General features: G+C 45.3%; 1 protein-coding gene across 7 annotated transcripts in view; it reads right to left on the minus strand.

Moving 5' to 3' along the window:
- MYO7A (myosin VIIA) overlaps positions 1 to 25516 on the minus strand; it is a 103883-nt gene that overhangs the window by 59789 nt on the left and 18578 nt on the right. For 4 of the 7 annotated variants that reach the window (XM_049823664.1, XM_049823660.1, XM_049823663.1 and 1 more), the window contains exons 1-4: positions 8537 to 8658; positions 5367 to 5480; positions 4176 to 4328; positions 1246 to 1263 (exon numbers count right to left, since the gene is read on the minus strand). In XM_049823664.1, the coding sequence (XP_049679621.1) occupies positions 1246 to 1263; positions 4176 to 4328; positions 5367 to 5465 (270 nt within the window). In that variant the 5' untranslated portion in view covers positions 5466 to 5480; positions 8537 to 8658. Of the gene's footprint in view, positions 1 to 1245; positions 1264 to 4175; positions 4329 to 5366; positions 5481 to 8536; positions 8659 to 25516 lie in introns of those variants that run through there. The other 3 variants (XM_049823662.1, XM_049823665.1, XM_049823661.1) reach the window with 2 other exon arrangements.

Here is a 25516-nt window from a genome sequence, read left to right on the forward strand (position 1 = left end):
CAGAGCAGCCTTCCACAGGCACAGAGCAGGTAAGCTTAGTGCTCAGAGAAGGAGTGAGCTCAATTTCTGAATGGGATTATGTTCCCAATGAACCCCAAGGGTCCTTCCAGTCCTTAGTGGGATACTTGGAAGTCTGTTTTCCTATTCATAATTTATTACCAGGTTAATTCTAGGGACACTTCTAATCTTCTCTGAGCCTCTTTTTGAAAAGACTGACTCTTTGCAGAGGTCTCTGAAATCTCTGCATTTTGGTCACATTGCTCTGCCCTGCCTTGAATGCAGCTAGTGAAACTTTTAAAGGAGTTAACCATTAGTTGCAGGAATGCTTTCTGGATGCTCTTACTGACCCTTCCCTTGTGATCTACAAAATACTCTGTCAGCATGAACTCTTGTACTATTGCTTGTTTTTGTAGGTCATTCCTAGTTGATAAATACACACAATTTGCCCAGTTCTCACAGTTGACAGAAAGCAAAACTTTGTCGACTTCGCCAATGAGGGGCCAAAGGGCACCTCCAAGGAAATACTGTCTTACTGGTTTCTATTGCTGGGTGAAGGCAAAGCCCTCCTCTCTTGGGAAAATAAAGCTTTACGAACAGGCAGGGGCTCTGCCGTAGCTGACCACAGGAACCACATCTCAGTGCAAATTCATTACTGCCTGCATGACCTACATTTTAATTAGCCCCAAATAAATCCTTTCTGAGCCTGCTTCCCTCGCTACCCAGAACACCCATGGCTGACTTCATCTGGATTTTTATGGGGTCAAAGCTCTACTAAACATTACTGCATTTTGGCAACCCTTAGACAGCAGCAGCAAGCATTGCTTTCGTCTCCAGATAAAGAGATTTAACCTTACTCACGAGGGCAAACTCCCCACCAGACGCTCTTGCTATTCAGAATAGTTTCTCTTAGTGCACGCAAGCCAAGCCACGAGCAAAAAGCCCTTGCTGAAGTTTTTCTTATTTAGCTGCAGAAATTTCTTTCCTTCAAGTTGAGGTCATTACTGAGAAGCACTTACAGCTTCCCCCACATTCACAGGTTGGTGACTTTCCAGCTCTGGGAAGGTGTCACAACTTCACCGTGAAGGTCAAGCTCTGCGGCAACGGGGATGATTCTCTCAGTGCATTTGCGAAGCAGCAGCAATGGTGGTGCAAAGTAAATGAGAATGCCACGATGGTGAACGGAAACAAGTGATCCAGTGGAAGGCATGATAGTGATTGCAAATGACAGCGCCAAGTCATACTTACCCTCCCACCGCAGTTTGTCTTACGAGTAAAACATGAGGGAGGAGAAAAAGGAAAAGTATATTTCATTAGAGCAGAATTACACCCTCCACAAAGCTAAGGAGATGAGGAAACAAGAGGGACTGAAATCCATTTGGAAGTCACCCTTTAGTCAGCAGGCTCAGAAATCCTTTCAAACAGTGGAGGTAAATTCACACTGAGCTTCACCGTCTTTAAGACAGAGCAAATTATACCCCAGAAAAAAACACCTCGGGGGACTGGATATCCTCTACCCACACGGCATCCAAACGGTACCTTGGCTTTGCAAAACTGCCATCAATATTTACCACATTCAACACAAATCTACTCCTCCTAGTGCCACCACTCTTAAAAAAATGAGATCTAAAGTTGGGTTCCTGAGCACCCAACAAAATATGTGTAGACAGAGGTGGTTTACATGCCCCTCTATCAAGCTATGCGCTCTATATAATTTTGAGAGTGTCATTCTAATTTTGAGATTGCACTAATGGCTGCGTTGTGTCCAGGATCGTGGGCTGGCACTCCAAAGCCGTTAGTGGTGTGGAGCAATCAAGGCACAGTAACCTAGTACCTCTGTGATGCAAATCCCGTTGTGGGATGTGGCCATCCCTTACGCAGTAGCTCTGTAGGACACACGGCACTGTCACCATCAGACCTGAAGAACTCGTGGAGAAACCACGTGGTTACTGAGTCACTTCGGCCCAAATCACCGCCCACGGTCACCTCCAAGTTAGAAGCTGCCCTTTGCATTAGCCCTTATTAGTACGATGCTGCCAAACAACACTCTGCCCAGTGCTCGTTTGTGTTCATAATCTCCCTGGATGCCTGTGAATAGCTTGGTGAGGGAGCTGAGGCAGATCTTTTGTGAAGGAGCTGGATGTATTCACAGGCAACCCGATATTGCACACATGAAATCTTATCTGAGGACCTCTGTTCACTTAGTGAGGCAACAGGCGCTTGCCCGATGACGTAGGGAACCCAGGAGAGACACATGGACACCGCTGAAAAAATATCCAACATGATCCCAACTTTCTCGGAGAGCAAGAGAGAGCTGTGGGAATCCACTTGGTACTGCTGCAGGGTGCCCACAAGTAGGAAAAAAAGGGGCAATGCTCAATGCACAGATATGTGTTGCCTGAATAAGCCAATCAGCTACAAATTATTTGCTATCTGTACTTCTTGGGTGGCATTCAGGTTGCTTAAATTTAGTTATCCACATGAGTACTACATCTAACCTTGAAGATGGACATGCTCTGAGCTGGAGAAATTTAGAGTGTAGACCTCCAACCTGAACTTTCATTCCAAGCTCCAGCCAGCTCTAAAGCAATCACCTCATCCGACAGAAACGTCTATTTGCACAGCTGAAAGGCAGTCTTAGCTTTGTTGGCTCTATTGATATCTCTGGCGAGTGCCACGGATGCTTAGTGCACATGGAGACACCACCTCAAGTATGAATTTGGGCTGCTAACTTTTGCTAGTTTATTGTTATAAATGGCTGTGGCTCCCTGAAGAGAGGTCCAGGGAGTAACTCAGTTCGTCTAATATGTGAATAATTTTCTGGTCATGCCTTTTTCTCTAAACTGACAATACAGGGGACCTAGGCATCATGGACAACAATTAAGGTGCCTGAGTGAGACATGAAGTTGGGGGTCTCTATTTCCTCCAAGCTTTGGGAGCAGGGACCTGTCAACTATATGAACAGCCTACGTAACAGAGTGGTGTGTTCTCCATCACCACCCAGCTCTAATCCAAAACCATCCTATCAAAAGGCACTGGACATCAAGCACAACAAGCAGACTTGGTAGATAAAATTCTGGATATGGTCTGTTAGCTTATGCTATCTGGGAAGTCTGACTGTACTGCAGTTCCCTCTGGACTGAAAATCTGGTAGTCTCTAGAGCCTTTTAAAAATTAAATTACCAGGTGGCTTTGAAAAGGCCTTCAAAGGCACAGCAAGCACTTACCTGAGTATCTGAAAACTGTAGGATTTGAGAGCAATACCAAATTTTCCATATTTGCATAGGCTGTTTGAGTACATTAGCTGGTGGCAAACACACACACACGCGCGCGCTCCACACTTCTGCCCCAAGAATGTGCACCAGACTGCACAGCATATAGCACACTGATGAAGCCAGCACAGAGACTTAAATGCTGACTCTTGTCCTGCTGGGGAGGTGGCCTTTACAATTCTGTTGCAGAAAAGAGGTGCAGTTCTGGCTGGCTCCCTGTAAAATCCTCAATTTCTGAATGTCTGGTGGGGTTGGCAAGGCTGCACTGGGTCCACTGGGCGTGACATGACTGAGCTGACCTAAGGAAGGACACTGCTGTGCCCAGAGATCAGCTGTCAGGACCCCAGGCAACCCAGAGCTAATAAGTCATAAACATAAGATGGGGAAGGTACTTTAGAGCTGTTCTGGGAGTTGCTCGCTCCATTGTTCCCAGTTATTTCATGCATGCACCTCCTCATCCTTCCTCCACCCCTTCTACCTCCAGCAGTTGTTGTCTTCAGCCACTTGGATTGAATGAGTTAACGGTTCAGAGGGGGAAGGCAGAAGGGCCACCTCCAGCATGCAGTTGCCAAAGAATTTTGCTTTAGGATTACTACAGCATGCACATGGCCTGGGTTGAACTGGTTATTGTGTGTGCAGAAAGGTAATGCCTTTCCCCAAAACTACAGGGGCTACACAGCGAGGTGGCACAGACTTTGCTCATTACCTAACTCATGAGGTCTTTCACTGGGGCATCCAGAAACTCTGCAACGTGTCCTCTACAGTGCAGAGGCCCTCCACTACTTGGATCCAGGTGAAGGTAGAAACTCAGATCCTCAGTTCAATGAGGGTTTCCCCTATGTGGGTTCCCCAGAGCTAAGGAGAGCAGGGGTGCAGTGCAGAGCAAGAGGTGGAGAGGACACTCACATAGATGAGGTGCTCCCGATAGCGGATCAGCAGGTTCCTGAGGATTCCCGCCTCGTTCAGGTCCCCCAGGCGGATCATGTCCTCCACTCCATGGATGGAGGTGGGGTGCATGGGTTTGATGTGGCTGGCATTCTGCGGGGAAATCCAGTGCTCCTGGGAAGAAAGCAAGGGCAGAGAAAGATAAGCCAAATGAGATACCACTGGGATGAAAGCCAGAAACAGCCCAACCCAGACAGAAGGACCAGATGGAAGAACATACATGGCAGAGCATTAGCACACAGGCCACAGCTTCTATTCCTGGGGCATGGCAGTGGCTAATTTGAAAGATTCATAGCAGAAGAAAACATCTTTTGGTTTACTGGAGCAGCAAGAGACATGAGACATGAGCCATCCTGGCAGAAGCATCATCCAGGGCAGCATGGACATCCAGCACATCAGGGGAGTTTTTAACAAATAGCAGATTTGTTCTTCCCTTCACACAACTACATTTTCACATCACTGATTAACCCCCTGCCAGAAAATACTGTTGAGCAGAGAAAATATGATTTAGAAAAGCAGAGAGGGATGCACAGGGGTGGCAAAATTTTTATTGGCAGAGTGTTGTTTAGACTGATCACTTCTAAAGGGCTTCAAAAGCCACTAAAAATTGGACACAAGGACCCTGCTGAACCAAATCTCTTTATACCATCCTTGAAGGGAATAAGAGCATTTACAATTATCTCAGGCTGGAAAAAAAAAAAAAAAGATAAAGGACAGAGAACCTCCTCAGATCACCCTCTGCTTGTGATCTAGGTGTTACTCTAAACCAGTTACCACTGCACAGAAGTAGAGGTGGGAAATTGAAGGAGAACAAGCGTTTGGGCACATCTGTGTTGGTAGGAGGTCAGGAAGGACTGGATAACAGCAGAGGAACAGCAGGTCGAGGTGGGTTTGCTCAAAGCATTATCTAAAAGTACTTTAGAGGCTTCTTTTATCATTGTACTCAAGAAGCTTCTCAACCTTTCACTCCCAGTACAGCCACAAAAGTAGGGACACAATATTATCTTGATTTTACAAATAGAAAACTATGGCAGAGTTGATTCCCAAGGACATATGAGAAGTCTGTGACAAAGTCAATCATCATGACCCTATGACCCTGGCCTAGCTAGGCCATAGAGCTGAAGAAGGGTCATCACAACCCTTTGTACATACATTGCCTTCATCATCCACAACCTGGATCTGTCCAGAGTCACACAGTTTAACCACTGCTCCAATGGGGACATCGAATTCCCGTCCGGTTTTGAGGTCCATCCACACATAATCCCCCTGGAACCAAAGAGAAGATAGTTACACTCAGGGCTGCAGAAGGTTCAGCATCCCTTGGGATACAAGTTGCTGATATTTGGTACCCAGATCATTGGTACAAGTCAATTGACTTCCTTTGCAAACCACAAACCTTCCCTTTTTCACAGATGCTCAGGAAACCCCCTGCAAGGTAATATCAGCAGGGCATGCTCCACACGGCATACACCCACTGCACTATTTCTCCATTTCATCAGCTCATGAGCCGTTGTCGGTCACAGACTGCATCCAGCAAGCAGGTCACAGAGCAGTGACACAGGCAGAAAAACACACCCAGGTAGAGGTTTCCATCTGTGCAATGTACAAGCCTAGAAAGTCACGCTTAGGAGATTGTTTTGAGCTCTGGAAAGCCTTGTCTGGAGGCTCATGGCACATTTCTTCCTTGCAGATAACCACTATCAAATATACATTCCCCTACTTTGGAGACTGGTGAAAAGGGGATGACTAAAGGGTTAAGAACATACCAGAGGGGGAGATATATATAATTCTTCAGGAGGTCTCCCAGACACAGCGATTTGTGCGTGGGCTGTTTGCATTTAATACTTCTCAGTGGATTTTATCTACTGTGAGCATCTCCAAATTGCTTCCTGAAGCTGAGCAAAGTTTTAGCATCCATAATCTCAAAGGAAGGGTTTAGCTAGAAATAGTGTGACAAGCTGTGTCATTTTGCATGTTTCAGATGTGTCGCCTCTTTCATTTGAGACCTCTTTGTTTTTGTTTTGGAAGATACAGCAAACAGTTGACCCCTATCCACTCCATGTCACTGGTGATCCTCTTGTCAGTCCTGCTGGGCAGGGACTATCATCTGCACATCAGCTCTGTGGATATTAAATTACTCGAATGCAAACAGGCTTTTAAAGACGTTGTTTCCCTCAACACAAAAGCAAACTCCCAAATAACCCAAAACTAAACTCCCAACCAGGACCCACACTCTATGAAACAAGGCGGAATTATTTCCCACCCCTATTTTCAATGTGAAGAGATGCTAAAACTGGGAGCCACCTAGTTAAATTATTATCAGGCATGTTTGCACCAAGCAAGCAAATGTACTTTTTCATGCATCTGAGTTTAATGTTGTGAACTTGTAGCCCCACCTAATGCCACATTCCTGGGGGCCAACTCCACTTGTAGCTATTAAGCACAATGCATATGCATTATCTTCCTTTTGAAGTCCTGAAAAACTGCTGGGAGGAGGGAAAGTGAAAAAAAGGAGGGATCACTTTGCATGTGCTCTGATAAAACCCCTTTCCTGAGCATCCACTATCGACTATTTCTGTGGACAGAATATTTATAGATTCGGTTTCACCCAATGGGCTGCTGAACAACCTTCACCTCCACTCCGGGTGGTGGGAACTGGAGACATCTAGCAATATAAAACATGGTGAAACATTCACCACCCAAGTCACTGCTCGGCAGGACTTCTGAGAGATACTAACCTGTGAGTGCCAGAGGGTTGGCTGTACCTGGGGACTGACACATGGAGAAACACTACACACGAGGAGTCCCCAGCCATTTTGTGGTAGACTCCACCCTTGGCAGCTGCTTGCTAGGTTTCACCTAGGATAACAACAAAGTCATCCTGCTTACATGGTGCTGAGGATCCAGCCCTTAGTTTGGGTTTTCTTTCCTCAGCGGGTTGTGCTACAGCACTGTTGTCAGTTTCTTTACCCAGCTCATAAAAATATAATATTCAGATCTTTTTCTCATTAACTACCTTACCCTCACATCTCATAACGCAGTTAAAAGGAAAAAAAACCCCAACTAATGAATGCAGTAAGCCATGCACAGATACATTAGAAGTCCATTTATATTAATATTTATTTCTTAGCTCCTTTGATCCAAGACTTTAAAAGCATTTCAGAGTGTTCAGCACTGTTATTCTCACTGCATAGATAGGCAAATTCATGCACAGTGTGGGTAACTTGATCAAGGTGTCAGCAAGAGAAGAGCCAGGTTGCTTAGTCCCTGCTCAGCAGAAAGCCCTTCTGACACCTCAGCAGCTGTGTAAAAATTGCTCTTGATCAAGAAAACAAGAATTAAAATGCTGGTTTTTTTAAAATCTCTTATTTAGAATAGCTGTAAAAGCTGCCTGTTTCATACGTTCTGTTACCGCCCAGCTGAGATAAAAAGGCAGCCTGCTCTCCCCAAGGTAAATTGATACTGTACTACCACTAAGACAACTCCTATGCTTTGCCTGCCTAATGCACAGAGTGCTCGTCCCCTCAAAATGCTCTTTCTAAACACATTAAAATGCAGTTCTTAATACTGGTGAAAAAAGCAAGTCTTATGGGATGGGCTAAGCTGGTAAGCTCAAAAAGGTCTGGGGGGTTAAAAAATAACATCACTTATTAAAAATGCCGACCTATTTCCTTCCCTGACTTTAATGATTTTGACATAAAACCCATGGAAGTCAATTACACTCCTTCCACTGATGCAATCACCTTCAGATCAGCCCAAAAAGCAGCAGATATATTGGGCATTTCAGGGCAAATCGGGGTGATTCATGCATTTACCAGCTTGGGTGGACTGGCTTATAAGTTGCATAACGTGCCTCATGCCTGGACTGATGCAGTTTATTTTCCAACACGCACGACAGAGTACTGGAGAAGTGAGAATACCACCAGCCACTTTACAGTACCAACACGGTCCAACTCTTCCTCCTCAAAGCAGCCGCTGGGTGCTAGTGTCCTTCCAAACGCTCTGGGGCAGACCCTCAGCACCTCACCAGCTATGGGCAGTGACAACCAAAGAGCGGTGCAAGAGGAGGAAACATCACGATGGGTGCACACACACATCAACACAATTCATGAAGAGGATCTTTAGGAGGAGTTTCCAAATGCAAAGAGCGAGAAGGTTGCACCACAGGGCAGGTACAGCACTTAGAGGGGGAACAAAGACTCAGGAGGAAGGTGAGAGAAGCTGGCACAAGCAGTATGAGGATCCCATCAAACAGTGAGACTAATCTCAAAGTAGCCTGAAAACTTCCAGCCAAGCTCAGAGCTTGGGACCCCCTATCTTACCGCTAAAATGGTCGTGGGCTTCAGGGCCTGGTTGACATTGCGGAGCAGTGTCCATTTGCCCTGGTCTCTCTCCTGATCTTCCACCACCTCAGGGCATGGCTGCACGAAAACGACTTTCTTCCTCTTCAACATCTCCAAAATCTTGCAGTGGTATTTGTCCCTCTCTCTGCTTTCTACCTGTATTCCACCATGAATGCCAGAGAGCTGTGGCCGGTTTGCTTTAGACCTCCAGCGTGACCAAGCCTGCTGCTTGCAGGACACCCTCTGACCTGATTTACAGTATGGCTCTTGGTAAAGATCCTCTAGCAGAAAAATTTCCACACACCAGCCATGGTCCTCCACTGGCCAGCTAGCATGCTCACTCCATACGACTGGCACTGCAGGAGTCTCAAAGCAAACAGAATGACTTTGCTTCTCTTCACTTAAATTCTTCCAGTCTCTCCAGTAAGGGGTGATACTTGGTCAGAGACCTGAAGGACACTGCAACCACCCGTTCTGGAAAAACAACTGCAGGATTAACAGGAAACCTCTTCACTTCCCCGTGACTTCTCTCCATTACCTTCCTTTCTTAGTGAAATAACCGTCTGCCAGCTTGAAGACTTTCAGCACAGAACACACTCGGGTGCTTATTAATCCACAAATGCAGTCAGCCCCCATGCAACACATGGCATTTAATTAACCTAATACCTTTACATACCAAATTAACCAAAGCGCAGCGGGAACTCAAAACCAGAGGCCATCTGCATTTTCTTTAAACTGATCACCTCGAGTAGATCCATAGCAACTGAATTTTAAATAATTGAGTGGAAGGTGTTCAGAGCAGCACAGTCTCTGTGCCTATAGGTGAGAGGAGTGCCTGGGCTGTGGATGAAAACGAGGACCACAGGGATAACGAGGTTGCACTGACTCTACACCTTGCTGCTCTACAGACCCACTTCTGCAATCTCTCCTTCTCTGTATGGGGGGTTGTTCTTGTAAGGACTAATCAGGACTGCTGGCCCAACCAGAAGAGCACAAGACATTTTACAGTCACCCCAGATTTGCTTTTCCCTGTCCTATCTTAGATACAGTTGAGATTTCTCATTTTCATCTAAGAAAGCCTTCCTGCCCATTTAGAGGATTTAAGGCCACTCTAGATGGGCCCCAGTGTCTTCCATGGAAATTTTGAATCTAACTTGGCATCATTTGCACAGACCAGAGCAATGCATGACTAGATAGTGGTGCAGCTTTCCATGCCATTCTCATGTATCACTATTTCAATGCAAAACTCTACTGATGCCTTGATTCCATGGGGTTTTGAATCCATTTATCCACGATGCAGAGGACATATTCTTGGTGGAAAGTTATCTAGAGGAACAAAGGTTTTATGGTCCCCTTGATGGGATGCAGTCACCAAGGACAACCGTAGATGATGGTTACATCAAACTCATACCAAGCTACTTCTGCTCATCAGTGAACAGCAGTGAAAACAGTGAGGCAATCCTTGCCCAAAGGGCAGGTAATGGATTAATAACTTTCCAGGATTGAGCCATATTACAAAGCCCTGAAACAATAAGGTGTCTAAGTCTTGTAGCCGTGTAGGTGATTTAAGGAAGAGGTTGAGTCTCATGGATAAGAAGGCAGGTTAGAGATTAATAAGATGGATGTCTACAGTCCACCAAAGGAGCAAGCAAAAATGTACATGAAGTGCAATAGTCATGTAGGGAGAAGGAGACACAGATCAAATGTAGCAATCTCATGGGAGATGTCTACCTCCGGCACAACTTGAACACACAGTGCTGTAAAAGACTGAATTTTGCTCCTCTAGAAAGTACGAGATAAATGTCCAATCAAAGCTAATAATCAATGAGAGGATGCAGGTAGAAGGAAGGACTGAATAAATGTATATAAAAGGAGCTATAGGATGGCTCTTTGGATTTGAGCTGGGTCCTACAGACACTCTTTGCCCATCAGCACACCTTTCCTCACTGCCACACCACAGAAACTGGAGCAACGTGGGAGCAGCAGACCTGAAAAAGAGCAGCCAATGTATTTATCTCACTTTGCACTGGAGCAGACATTACAATCATTGCTCAGCTACACCCTCTACCATAGTTCTGAGCCTGTGTATCTCTGTGTGCTGATGAAGAGTAAACTAAGGAGCAGAGGAGTGGAATGATTTGCCCTAGGTTATACTTGGAGCAAAGTAGAGATGGAAGCCCAGAGGGCTGAATCCAGCCTCTGTAGTCCTATTACATGAGCATGCTTATTTTGTTCCCCGACTCTGGGGTTGCTGATGGTCTGTAATTCCACACATTTCCTTTGCATATTTTTTTTCATTGCTGCTCTGCTAGCAGGAGGTTTACTGGGGACTCGTCAGACAGTCACGTGTGTCAGCCAGAGGCACTCGGTGTTTGCAGTGCTGTCTGTCTGAATGGCCCGAGCGTGCTGGCTCCTGGAAACGGGAAATCCCATCCCTCTGAAGGGATGACCTGGCTTGGAAACCAGCCTCTCTTCTGTATGCATCAAGGGGCAGAGCAACAGCATTAAGCCTCCCATCAGCACGCTTTTTCTAACGGAACGTGCTATGCCTTATGTGGGAAACAAATAAACACACTTAGGACAATAAGGGGAGGGACGCAATGGAGGAAAATAAACCTTTAGCTGGCTGGCAGCCCGTCAGCAATGCCATCCAGTTTAGATTACAGCTCCCTGGGGTAACATTAGACTCTTCACTGCAGAGATAGAAGTATGAGCCCAAAGAGCCATGCCGGACCCTGATCTGATGATTTACTATACCTCTGCAGCAGCAGGCACAGCTGAGATCAAGGTCCTGCTGTGACACGCTTTGTGCACAGGCGTAGTAAGGGGCAAATGCTTATCCTGAGGAACTGATGAGACCTAGGCAATAGGTTTAGGCTGCTGCTGACACCTGAGCTCCCATTAAATGCTACTGTGGTGGTGTGGACCACCCTGCTGGAGGAGAAAAGGGCAATGCCACCTGCAGGAAGCATCCTCACAGCAGATGAACCACCTAAATTAATGAAAGCTTGGGTTTCTTTGCCCCAGCCTGTTTTACAGGCCCAAAGAAAATGCATCAGACATTGCCAGGGCTGAAGAAGTGGTCTTGAACCAGTTATTTTGCAGCTGTCACTGAAAAGCTGAGTTATTCAGTGAGATGGGTCAGGTGGGACTCAACTAACCCAGTGCGTGTGTCCACCTCTGAACAAGACATCCAGGTCTTTGCGAGATGATCATTGTAGGTCCCTTCCAACTGAAATATTCTATTCTATTCTATTCTACTCTATTCTATTCTATTCACCTCTGCATAAAGCAGGTAATTAAACTAGGTCAGATGATACTGACCTAAAGGGGTGTGTGAAGAGGACAGTTTGGAGGTAGAAATCTACAGTACAGGTGTCCAAAGCTAGCTAAGGTGGCTCCTACCCCTATCATGGATGCTGAAAGGTCCTAAGGGCTGATATTCAGGTAAATTGCTGAAGGATATGGAAAATCACTGGTTATCAGAGGCTGTCTGTGGACTCAGGTCAGCAGTGCTCCACTGATTACTCCCTGCACCACTAAACTTACTCTTCTAAAATAGGGAAAACGATACCCTGCAGAATGGCCATCGATGCACTGCATGGGCCAAATGTGATGTGTGGGCTATAGCTCTGACAATTGATGTAAAACAATGTGTTTATGCATTTTTTTTTTTTTTTTTTTTTGAAACAGGTACAATCACATACCCAGGTCTCCAGAGAGCTATATCCAAGCTGAGTCCTTTACTTCCTTACTGCTCATCTTTGAAGCAGAAAATCCTTAGTGCACATAGACACAAGTGCAAACATAGGCATTCCCCCAGCTCCAAATTTCAATGTCATTTGGAGAGCAGACTGAAATCTAAATGTATTGGTGCATCGCAGCGTATTATGCCAGTGCAGTCTTCCACCAGCTACCTGAATCTTTTGGGCCGTATCATGCCTGTGCTCTACTAAAACCACGTATCATCACCTCTAGATATCACCTGTCTGATTCAGTTCAGCTCTCGATTACATGGGCGTATCCTGCGCAGTTTAATGGAGCTTTTCCTGGATCCACAGCTGTGCAGCCCAAGGGAGAATTAGGAGTGCTCATCTCTATTTTTTGCACTCATCTTTAGCTGTGCAGTTGCCACCAGCATCAAGAAAAGGTGGGAAAGGAAGAAAAAGCTTGAATTTCTACTTGACAACAAACTGTAGTGCAAGAAACACACATGCTGGTAGTTGGTAACCCTAATAATTTTTCTGTTTCATAAATAAATAAGATTCTCTTCCCAATTTCTCATAGCACATCAGGCAACAGCTGTCAGCCAAGGTAACGTGCTACACACAAAGTCTTCCTGAAGCAAAGGTGGAGATGCAAGAGGAATCGTTAAATAATTCAATAATCAATGCACCACTCGCTTATCCTGTAACTTTGATACTGACAGGAGGGGAAAAACAACCCACAAATGTGGCACGCATCTCAGCATTTTCGCATTTAGTGCTGAGGGATAGTTAAAGACTCCGGGAGCAAAAATGATGGATTTAATCAGGTTTGCAGGGGCGCAATCTAGCACGGTGTAATGAGGCTCAGCTCCCAGTGATGTCTGACCTCATCCCTGGCTTTTGGCAAGGAGCTTGTTGTTGACTGTTTGGGACCTCTCGGCTCAGGATTGGGTTTTAAGCATGGGGACAAACATGGAGATAGAAGATTTAATCCATGAATTCTACGGCATTACTGTTGCGGGCGAAGTGGAGAATCCGGCAATCCGTTGACGTTACAAGCAGATTAGGCTGGCCCCGGGCGTCACCCACCCAAATGTCGTGCCAAAGCACTGCATATCAGGTCTCACACAAAAAGCTGATGGCCACTGCTTGGGATGTGATTGAAAAATCTGCTAAGATGCAGAAGTGGAACAGGAAATGAAGACTGAGCCTTTTAGCCTCACGGCTGGGTCCTGTCCTAAATGCACATGGAAGAAATCCAAAGGAAGACAACAGAGCAATCATGAGACATACAAATCTGGAAAAACAGAGAGGGCAAAAATAAAACCAGGGGATATCAGAGGGCGAGCGCTTTAGGATGGGAGCATATAATTTAGCACTGTTAGACGGACACATATTCCTTCAGGTCCTAGGAGTAGAGAAGTTGCACTGGTACCACAGTGGGAGCTCTCAGATCCACTCTAAATCTGCCAACAACAGTCATTCCCATCTCCCCCAACAACTGAGGTTTGGCAGGAGCTCCTTAGTTTGCAACAGGGGGCATGATGGAAACCCCTTGCCCCTAGCCACCCAGAAGCAAAGATTTTGGACATTTTCCTTTAAATGCATGCTGTTCTGTATGTCAAACGTTAGCAAGATGGGACTAAGGGAATGCCATCTCCTTCCCTGAGCACAGTTTGGGAGGGATGCTGGTTCCAGCAGGTCCCGGTGGCTGGACAGTACAGCTAAGCTGCATGCTCCCATCCCTTTCTTTGATTTGATCCCACGGTGAAGCGGCTCCAGGAATTAACCCAGCAGCAACATTTTCATACGTTTTTGCAAAGTGTTTTGCTGGTTTAGCCCCTGAAGTGGCACATCAGGCGATCAGCAAAGCCCCAGTGAAGGAGCGGGGAGAGCAGCAGGACCGTGCAGCTGGCAGCACGGCCGGGGAGCGAAGCTGGTGCCGGCGCAGATATCTGCTGTGGCATCACTGAGCACCATTGATGGAGGCTCTGCCTTGCTTATGGATGAGCTTTATTCCCCAGGTGAAGGCAGAGAGCTGTTTGATTTGATTCACGAAAGAAGAGTCCCAGCTGATGAGCAGGAGAGCTACAGAACAATGCAACAGATGGAGGTAATCAGGTATTTCCACCCAACATTTTTCTGCCTCTGAGGCATACAGCCTTTTCAAGATCACAATGATTCACAGAAAGGACACAGTGAAGCGGGGGGGGGGGGGGGGGGGGAAAACAATCATGCACAGAAATGTAAATTGGAAGGGATGTTTTTCATCTTGGCTCAGAAAGGCTGTTCAAAGAAGCCTAAAAGCCACCACATGTATTCAATTGTTTTACATTATTTTATTCCTGGGGAAACAAAACAGGATTTTTCCACCATCTGCGATAAAAATCTCTTTTACTTTTCATATGCAACCTGCCAAATTCTCTTTCAGAGTTTCAGCTTCATCCTTCATGCTCTGGGAAGATTCTTTCTCCTTCATGTCTCTTCTTCAGGCTCCTTGTTCCCTCCTCCCTGCCTTTTCACAACCTCACTGAGATCTAGTCTGCAATTAATTCCTGTGTACCAAATAGACATGGGACTATTGTAATCTGCACAGTTATTCCTGCATAAACAGAATCATAGAATCACAGAATTATAGAACCATTTAGGTTGGAAAAGACCTTTAAGATCAAGTCCAACCGTTAATGTAGACATAGTGCAAAGAAGTGCTTAATCCTAGTAAAAATGTATGCTTTTCCCATATAGTAGTAATCTATACTCATGTAATTGTGGTTTTCCCAGCAGAAATGTGTCTGTGCTAAGGGTCTGCATTAGCCAAAGTGGCACTGATATGTCTAGACAAGCCCTACCACTTAAAATAGCACGTCTCATCTTTGGAAATATTGAATGAAAGGGGAGTTATGCAGCTTTTCCTTCACTGCCACACCAGATCTGAGCAGCACTGCCCTTTTCCACACTGCCTTTGCTTATCCACTGAGGGTTGTCTTGGTTACTGGGGAGAGTGAGGGGGTCTGGAGGAAGGTTAGTCTGCAGCTCAGTCAATAGCATCTTGAGGGAGTTTGTGATATGACTGCTTAAGGGAGAAGTGGACTACTCCAGGGGCGTGTTTGAAAAGCCAGTTTCTGAGAGGAATGGGTGGCAGGAGAAAGCATTACGGAGAACCAAAAAATCATGCTGGCAATGCTTGTGATGCAATCCAAAACGTCTTGATACCAGTTTTTGTTCCTTAGGTGTCAGACACAAGGGTGCAGAGATGCTGCGATAAAAGTAGTGTGCTTCTAAAAGGAGAAAGATACTCCCAAGTGTCAAAAAGTCTTGAGAACATGAAGCACCTGGACTTTTTTGCCATGAGGAAACAGATAACAAAAAGAGTCCTACTAATATTATTAAAACCCAGCAAAATCACCCATATTTCATTGCTTGCTTCATGGGTTTGAAGGCTCCGGGGTTGGCTCCTTGCAAGACCACCCTTGAAATGGAAACCCAGAGCAGGTTGGTAACTGCAGCCACTTACCTGGATTCTTCAAACCCCTCTGCCTATCTCGTTTGGAAAACTTCCCAAATTGCTGGTGGGGGGTCCCTCTGAGAGAGGAGGTGGACTAGCCACAGAGTTGCACCATGGGCTCCCAGCAGCACAATACCAGCCCCATCTGCTGTAACTCTCAGGAATTACCAAGTGCACCAGGAGGTTTATTTCTGATGGGTTTTAATTAAACTTCCATGCTAATAGTACCCTAAGAAGAATCAGGAATGATACAGTGTGCATTTTAATCCCAAATTTCACACCATCACAGCTGGGCCGTGGAAGGTGTGAAATTCCAGAAGGCTCTGGTAGAAGGAAGGGACCCCAGAGGACAACCAGGTTAATTAAGGTTCTGAAGGAACCAGCCAGCAAGTCCAGCTAGACAAGCCCTAACCTAAAAGTTGCAGAGAAAGAGTGGAGGTTTTAGGCTGGCACAAGATGATAGAGATGGGGCCAATCATGACTGTTCAAATCACAGTTGCATTTGGCAGACCCAGCCAAGACAGTTGCCTTGTTGGATCAGGACATGTACAGATATGCACTGTGGATGCCTTCAAACTGTGAGCTTGGGACACTTTTACAGCTAATGGTTTATAGCTTGTTGGGCACATATTGAAGAAACTTGGCTTTCAGAAAGCGATTAGAAGCCAGACCCTGAACATCAGTCATTTCTACACACACAAACCCAGAAACCTGCTTCAAAATCCAAGTCCCGCTAAATAATCACCAGCCATTGCAAATGAAGCAACAGCCACAGCTTGAAGAAGCAAGTTGGACCTATTTCTTACATGAAATTATCAAGGAATGGTGGCTGGTAAGATTTCCAGTGGGATTAGACTTTCATATGGACGTCCTGGACTCTAGCAGCTAGAAGAATAAAACCATGAAAGTAATAACCTCTGTATGATTTTGGCTCAGCAGTTAATTCCTCTATTCTTGATACTTCTTATTTTCCTGATGGCTATTTTATTACATAGACAGTCCATTCTGCATATGCTGCACAGGGAGATGTGGCCTCCAAAGGGGTTTTGTCTCACATTTTATCCACTTCACTGTGAAAAGGGTTGCATTACAAATGGGTTTTATTAAATGCTACTCCTGGAACCAAACTTTTGGTTTTGTTGTGGGTTTGCAAGGTGCATACAATGGCAGAGATCCTTGCCCAGCAACAGGCAGCTGGTTGATGCTCATGTGCAAACCTAAATTCTGTAAAGGGAAATTAAACCATGTGAAGAATGCTCATCAATTTTATTCTTGTTTAGAGAAACTCAGTAATTGCCATATAGCCTTAATTTTGAGACTGCAAGAGTATTATCACATAGATATATTAATTATGCCTATGTTTCTGTAAGGAATGGGCTGACAGAGTATCAGCATGGAGATATGGTTAGTGGCTCCATTGCATTTTGCTGGGTACAAATGCTGTTTAACTCCAAGCATCTACTTAATGGGAAAGGGCTGCCTGTCTGTCTCGCACCAAATCTAGCAATCTTATGGGGTTAAGGGGCAGTAAAATGCCTTTACAAAGTGATTTGCAGATCATAAAAATGCAGTGTGTGACCTTAAGAGTCATTTGCCAGCAATGGCACTGGCAATAAAACATCTGGCTGGGTGGTAGGAGATGCACATGAATTACTCATATTGCATTCACACTGGCTGCGCGAAAGGCTTCTGAGTTGCAGTGTGAAAATCACTGGCAAGGCTGTGTCCCAGATAGGAGTTTTCCCCAATATTAAAACCAAGCAGCATCTGGCTCTTTCTTCTTCAGCATGCAAAATAAGCCAACCTCTTTTTCTCCCAGGTTCTGTTAAGGTGACTCTGAGGAAAGGATGGAAGGCATTTGCTTCTTGGTAAAAGAGTTGGGAGGGAGCAATACTATCGGGATGTAAGTGGAATTGCCTCTGGCAGGACATGAAAATAGGTGTGCAAGGTTAAAGCACACCAAAAGACCATCCTGGGTAGCATCCTATCCTCACCAGTGGCCCATGTGGATGCCTAGGGCAGAGTGGACAAGTCTGTAGAGATACTTCTTTAAAATACTCTTCCAGTCCAAAAATAAGGGGACATCAAGGTCAGTAGGGGCTAGGTTCAGCAAAAAGCAATGCAGGTGGATAGGACACCTGGAGGAGTAAGGAAGCTGGACAAGTGCTTGGAAGGGAGATGTATTAGGGACTACTAATCAAATCACATCAGGCTTGGGAAATCACCGAGCTGAAATCTCATAGGTGGAGTCCAGGAAACTAGCTGAAGGATAAGAAAATATTGTGAGGAAATTACACTGTATGCTTACTTGTCCCTTGGTGTTCACCAACAGATAGTCTGGACACAGAATACCAGATGGGACAGACCTGGGTCTGAACAAATATGGTCATTTTATATATGTTCACAACTCCAGCACACTAAGTCTGTTCAGACTTTTATAATAATTTCTGTTCAGGAGCAGAAGTCCTCATAATTTATAGCTGCTGAAGTTTTCTCCTTTCACAAAATTGCCTAATGGAGGATGAAATCCTTGTAAACTTTTAAGATTGACCTCTCCCGGTGCAAAAGAGCAGCTGCATTCCTCCACCAGTGCCACCTCCCTTGTGCAGAGAGCAGCAAGGGTGATATGGGAAGGAGACGAGAGAAGGACTCATCCACCCTATCACCTTCTCATGGTGGTGGCAAAACTCAGATCCATACAGATGTGATCAACAGGGAAAAAACAATTCTCTTACATTGCAACAGTCTAATGCACAACCCCTGCATGGGCTGGTCAGTACTGCTGGCCACGAGAGCAATATCTGTAAATATACCCAGGAGTGGCAAAATGGAAATGCAAAAGCATCAGCATACAAATTCCCAAGTCTCAGTCCACACTTACTCATCTCATTTCCCCACTGCTGAAAGCCCCAGCAGAGGTATCTAAAGTGCCAGCTGGCTTACCAGCGCATCTCAGGCTATTTCACTCACAGTATTGAACTTTCTCTGCTCTTAAACAGATATTTTTTTTTCAGAACAGTCTCCTTATGTGTGTTCTATCAAACTTCCAAATCCTCCTTCTGTTTTGGCTACACTAAAAGTAGATTTACTCCTCCAAAATTCTTACTGTAAATCTTCCTTAGAGAATGCCATTTCACCAAAACCTAAAATGCAACAGGAAAAACATATGAACAAAGCTTTTCATGAAAACACCGGAGTTTGGCTAATGACTGACATGGAGTGTATTGTTTTGACATTCTCATTGGAATTCTGCCTTCAAAGTCAGCTTTTAATTCCAATAAAATTATTTTATTCATTGACCAGGCAAGGAAATCTCAGCAGATACACTCTGTACTCCCAGCTCAACTTTCTCCTGAGAAAGAAATGCCATTTTTCAATTTGTGCTATTGAAATGGTCTGTTATTGCTTTCCTTCCCCTGGGCCCCAGGACCTGCGCACAGCTTCTTGAACCTGATTGCAGAAAGCCAGAGCTAAGGGGGTTTTTAGGAAAACAGCTGTCAAATCTACACTGTGCTAGAAATGGTGCTGTGGCTTGAAAAATGAACACATTTTACACCATGAGGGCCAGATCTTTCACTAGTGTACATCAGGGTCATTCCACAGATGTGCCTGTGACCCCAAATCCATTAAATGTTGAGGGCTTCGTTTTAATGCCTTGCTGTTGAATGTTTTCCAATTTTGCAAGAGGAATTTGATGAAGAGGAAGGTCATCTCGAACAGGGAGAGCCACCTGCCTGCTGCACAGCCATTCGTACAAGGAGCAGATGAAAAGCATGGTCCTACACTCTATTAAGGATGTCATATCACAAACATTTCTTACAGCAGCCACGTTGGCGTAAATGTCAACTTTTTACCCATATCATTGCAATTGTCACTCCCTATATCCCATCTGAGAACTGATCTGAGTAAAAATAACAGCAATAAGTAAGAAATAATAAATTATGTTCAAGGGTTTTAAAAGTACTTGTAAGTCATGATTTTGGTGAAATTATGGACAATGTGCTCCGGCCAACAGCTGTACCACACATCTGGGAGGGAATGGAGGGGAGACAGAGGGAGGTGAGTGTGCAGGGATGGGATCGGGACAGGACGGAGCTCCTTTGCTCTGCTCTGTTTGCACAGCTGGTACGAAGATGCTTCGTCCTGTAACGAACCGTAATCAGAGGCTCAGTAGCTGGAGTGAGAACCAAGGGAAATCAACCCTTGTGTTGATTCCTAGCAGCAGGATAAAATGTGGGGTGGGATGGGGGTAGGTGGGAACGGAGGATTTCTGACCTCCCTCCCCAAACCTCACTCCTGCAAAGGATGGGCCAGCAGCCCCCAGCTCCACCAGCTGGTGCACAACAGCCATGTGAGGTTCAAGATTCATTACAGTCTTTTTCTTTACAGAAAGCATATACAAACAGCGAGAATTCTTCAGAGTCGGGTTGTAGAATCATAGAATCTTTTAGGGTGGAAAGGATCCCTAAGATCACTGAGTGCAACCATTAACCTAGCACTGCCATGTCCACCACTAAACCATGTCCCTAAGCACCACATCTACACGTCTTTTAAATACCTCCAGGGATGGTGACTCCACCACTTCCCTGGGCAGCCTGTTCCAATGCTTGACAACCCTTTTGGTGAACACATTTTTCCTGATATCCAATCTAAACCTGCCCTGGCACAACCTGAGGCCATGATGAGTTGGAGGGCTTAAGAGAAAGAGGCAGTTTGAGGGGCTGAATTTCTCTCTTGCTCCAGACGTCAGGTCTCAGCAAGTTAAATGGCATCTTTTAAGGGCTCTGACAGACACAGAGAAGTTACCATCAAGCAAGAAAAGATGATATGTGAACTGCTTTGCAAGAGCTGCCCCTGGGGATGTAGATTTTCGCTGGGCAACCTCAGGTTCCAAGATTAATTCAAGGTAAATATTGTTACTGAGTCCTTTGAGGTTTCCTATACCCTCAAATGAATGTCCCATTTGCTGGGTATTTTGCTACTGTCTCTTAAAAAAGCAAAACTAAACTCACCCACACATATAATAGCTCTCATTCCAAGACTTTTCTATCTTGAGATCAAATAGATTAAGGTTTCAGTGCATACACTTTGGGGAAGACGGATCCTGGGGGCTTGCCTAAGGTATCAAAAAGCAGGAACGAGTGTGTTTCAGACAGGCTCTCTAAGAGACAGAGTATCTCCACACCAGGGCGGAGATTGTTCACTCTACCTTTACTTGACATCATGCAATTTATATTCTGCAGCCATAGCACTGCAAGAACATCTCCCTAGCCTGCAGCTTTATTTTCTGCACACAGCTACCCCAGCACTTTAATTGTCCCATAAATTTGATGGAAAGGATTTGATGCAGAGAGCTGTTAAAATGCCAAACGTCTTGAGCACTGCAACTAATGAATGGCTCCCAACGATTCATGTTTCAATCTATATGCAAATGTGCCCTTTGGTTGGCTTGTGCTGGACTTTTCATTGCTGCATTACAGCTATCCAGGGAAGCCTCAGACTCATAGATCAGACAGATACAAGGCATAAATGGGAGAAGACTTAAATTATTCAGTGTTTATGAGAAAGAGAATCCAAACAGTGGACTTACACTTTGCTTTTTATAATAACATGATTACAGATCAGCCCTGAGAAGACCTACAATAACATTGGTTTTCTCCCCCGCCCCTTCCTCCTTGCTAACAAAATATATAGCACAATGAATCACTTAGCACAGCTGAATGCATATTATCCAATAACACCCAAAATAGTGTATGCCAGCTCCAGGTAAAACCGGTCCTCACAGAGCCCAGATGGGAGAAGTCTGTGAATGGACTGAAACATTTAAAAATCTGGTCTCTGCTATTCTTACTCCCAGCAAGGGAAAACATCTCCTGGAGCATCAAACCGAGTGTCTGTAAACAGCGACAGTCACAAAATCTGTTCCTGCTCATTAATGAACTGCACAAATCCCTTTCACCTGCAGTACAATGTGCAATTCTGGTCTTAGCAAGAAGAAATTAAGCTGGAGCAGCTGCAGTAAGGGCTGCCACCATCACAAGAGGGCTGCAGAGCTTGTTTTAACAAGGCAGAAAAAAAAGGGGGTTTTAGGATTTTGGTCAATTCCAAGGCTAGGAAGGAAAGCACTTGCTCTTTATACAAACACCTGAGAAATGGCAAGAACGGAAAGGGACAATTTTAGCTAAAAGCCAGTCCTGGCACAAGAACAGGAAGGCACAAACACCCTCAGAAAACACAGGCATGAACATATCAAGGACAGTGTGGTTCCTGTAGGGCTTGTTTTGTGGGGTTTAAAGCTGAAGCTGTATCGGGGCTTTTACACTCAAAGAAACGCCAGAGGTGCCACAAACTTTACAGAATGGATGGCTGCAAAGAAACGGCGAGGTTTTGGCATTGCCCCCAAAAGTCACCTCACTGGGAGCACTGCCGAGCCGGGAGAACAGGGCTGAAGTCTCTGACCAAGCCTTGGCTCCTGCAAAGCGTCAGACTAGTTGGAGACATCTTCCTTGCTTTGGTGTTGGACTGAAAGGAGCTTTGTAGCACGAGGCATCCACAGCACTTGATCCCTCAGGACCTTAATTTCTGGCTGAGCTTTGGTTTCCTCTATCATCTGCTTAGCTTAGGTCTCCACTGTTTCTTTTCACTCCTATTTCTACTTGTCTCCCTATAAGCCCCGGAGCAGTTGGGGCGGCCACTAAGACTGGGAGAAACCCACAACAGCAGCAATGCTCCTCATGTGGTCTGGACACGGTCAGGAGACTACAGCAATACAGACACAACCTTCTGCCAAGTCTACTTTAGTGGATGAGCTTTGTGGGATGCTGAACTTGGTCCTACATGAAATACTTAAATTTTAGGAGCGTGCTTTATTCCCCAGTAGGTAAGTGGTTTTGATTTCTGTTGGTTTGGCCCAGCAGCAGGAAATTTGCAGGGCTGGGAAACCCTGGATTTAAGATCAGGTTATATGAGAGTTGCCTACATGAACAAGAAGAAGGAGTTGGCAGCAGCAATGTGTCCCTTGCCAGGCTGCGTGGTCACCAGTAGCTGGGGCCACTGCACCCTCCTGGACTCCACTCCAGTTCTAAAAACATCTCTGCTTCAAATAAAAGACAGAACAGGAGGGAACGAGCTGCCGCTGTGCTGCGGAGCCAAATGAACTTGTCAGGCTGCCAAGGCAGGAATTTAGGAAGCCCTCCTTTTTCATCTTCCCTTTCTTTGTGCATGGAAATGGACTTGCCATGAGTGATTTGCTAGCTACTAAAGCTGATAAGTTTGGCTCCCTACAGGCCCCTGCTGGGGAACAATATTGGCTTTTCTTCTGAATTACTGGGTGGAAGACACAGGGCAGGAGCTCTGTGTTTTTTCTCATCCTTTCTCGGAGCCGTGCACTTCTCTCTGTGCTCAGCTGCCCAGAGCCAACCTCTAAGGGACATCCCAGTGTGACCTGTTTTGAGGGGAGAATGGAAGGGGTGCAATGCCACGGGCTCATCTTCAAAATTCCTGGATTTATAGCTGAGTAAGGACAGGAAAACCAAGCTGTAGGGGCCAAAAGCTCTGGGTTGTTCTATCACAGGTGATGATTTGGTCTTTTGTTTGATCTTGTTGGAGAAAGTTTTTGGGGGAAAAGGGGTGGGAGGGGAGGACTGTGAGGTGTACATTCCAGAATGAAAGAGAAAAAAAAAAGACAAGAGAGAGGGAAAGCTCCCTGGAAAGTCATACTGATCAAGAACAGCAGAGACTTGTTTCTAAAATCTTACAGCAAAACTGAAGGAGGTAAAATACATATATTGCTGCTACTTGCAATTAAGGACCAGCATAAACAGCAGCTCTTTGGACCACAGAGAGCAAAGTGGCTCAAGTGTGTCTCAGATTGGACCTTTAGATGGGGTAAACTGGTATAAAGTCACCTCAGAAAGAGCCTGTATCTGCTAACAACTGGGTAACTTTATTTCATTACGGAAGGATCCTTGCTCACCTTACCCGTGATGCAGTGAGATGTTTGCAGTAAGCAACAAGTTCTACACAAACCTATTCCCCTGATATTTGTCAGCACCTGCTCAGCATCCGAATGCACAGGGAGAGGTAGTCTGAAAACTGTCGAGAACAGCAAGAGCTTTTTGAAAACTGCAGGTTGTTTTAGGGGCCTAGTTTTTTTCTTGTTTAATAATAAGAAGCTTTAATCCCAAAGTAATGTATCAAATATTGTTGATAACTTCCCAGAGTCCACTTGGAGATTCCTTATACACTTTTGACACCCAGTCCTTATGAACTAAAAGGTGTTTGTATGGAAAACAACTGAGTATCTTCTCTAAAAAAGCCTATAGGAGACTGAACATGCACACCGAATGTTAAGGCTTTGCTCTTAAGGGTTCTTCTTGTAATACCTGCCTGGAGGTGATGGGCTTTGAACACTTGGGCAATACAAACACATCAATCACAAATGGCTCCAGGTTTATTCTCCAGCATCCAGCTTTCAGTACAGAAATGCCACTACATTTTTCCTTCCGTTGTAACATCCTAGCAGTAACCTCTCATCTGGTAACGTAAGAGTGGCATCACTCCTGCTCTGCTCCAGCTTTACTGCTGTAACACTACAGACACGAGAGGTAAAAGCCCAAGAATTCAGCCCCTTTTTCACACCAGACCAACCGCATCCTGAGGTTTTAATAGGACCCAAATCCCATACTAGATCCTGGGACTGCTAATTGGTGTCTAGATGGATGGCACAAAGTGCCTTGATGTTGTTATTGGAGCCACATACTTGTCCCCTTTTCTGTAAGTTACTTTCAGGATAGCAGCAGTAACAGAAGAAACAAATTATGTCCCTGCACCACAGCTCTCCGTTCAGAGTTGGGTCCATCTAAATGTCAAGTGCCTAAGCTAGTCTTGCTTAGGGCTTAGGTAGACAAGGGAGAGAGAGACATCTCCAGAGAGGAGATCCATCCTACCCTAAGAGAGGTGGGAAGAAAATGGCTTCCGAAGCACCCTGCCTCCTTGCCTAGACAAGACACCTTGTTTTTAGGTAACTAGCAAGATGGTCTATTTGATTAGAGCTCTGCAAAGGGTGAATTCAGACCAATACAGAAGCCTATGAACAAGTAGCTGAACCACAGAGGGGTAACCTCCAGCAGAGAGACATTACAGACAGCCTGGCGTGATACCATCCTAGACAGAGAGGTTACAGGGTATTTCTTAGAGCCACAACTGCTATTCCGAGTTTCAAATTAGCATATGAACTTACTTCATTTTAATGCCCATTTTCCTCAGCATTGCAAACTGTATCAGTCAGAGTTTGCAACATGGGGTCAATGCCTCCGAGCCTTTTGGAAGGAGGACCGAGCTCCTAATTACTCCTACCAAAGTGCAGGCTTTTTATATTGGGCCACAGCTCCCAATAGGTCAGAGCAACACTGTAAAGAGCATTTCAGTTGCTCCGTGAGATCTTTGTTATTCCTTTCACCCCCAAAGCTATCCTCAGCTCTTCTTGTCACTGGTACAAACTGGTACAGAGGTCCAGCGCTTTCTGCCCAGTTGCAGCCAAACGTATATTTGCCAAGACAGACACAGAGCTGAAGCAAAACTGTTGGGTAGATTTGCTCCATCACCTCAATGCTTGACTGTGTGGACATACTTAAGTCTCAGTCTGCAGCCCCAGCCCAGGACACACGTATTGTCAGCATTGTCAGTCCTCCCCAGGTGACACATGGCAATGAGACAACCCAGGAGCAGCGGGTGAGAGAGACATGT

The sequence above is a fragment of the Accipiter gentilis genome, chromosome 19, assembly GCF_929443795.1.
Source record: "Accipiter gentilis chromosome 19, bAccGen1.1, whole genome shotgun sequence".
NCBI classification, from domain to species: Eukaryota; Metazoa; Chordata; class Aves; order Accipitriformes; family Accipitridae; genus Astur; species Astur gentilis.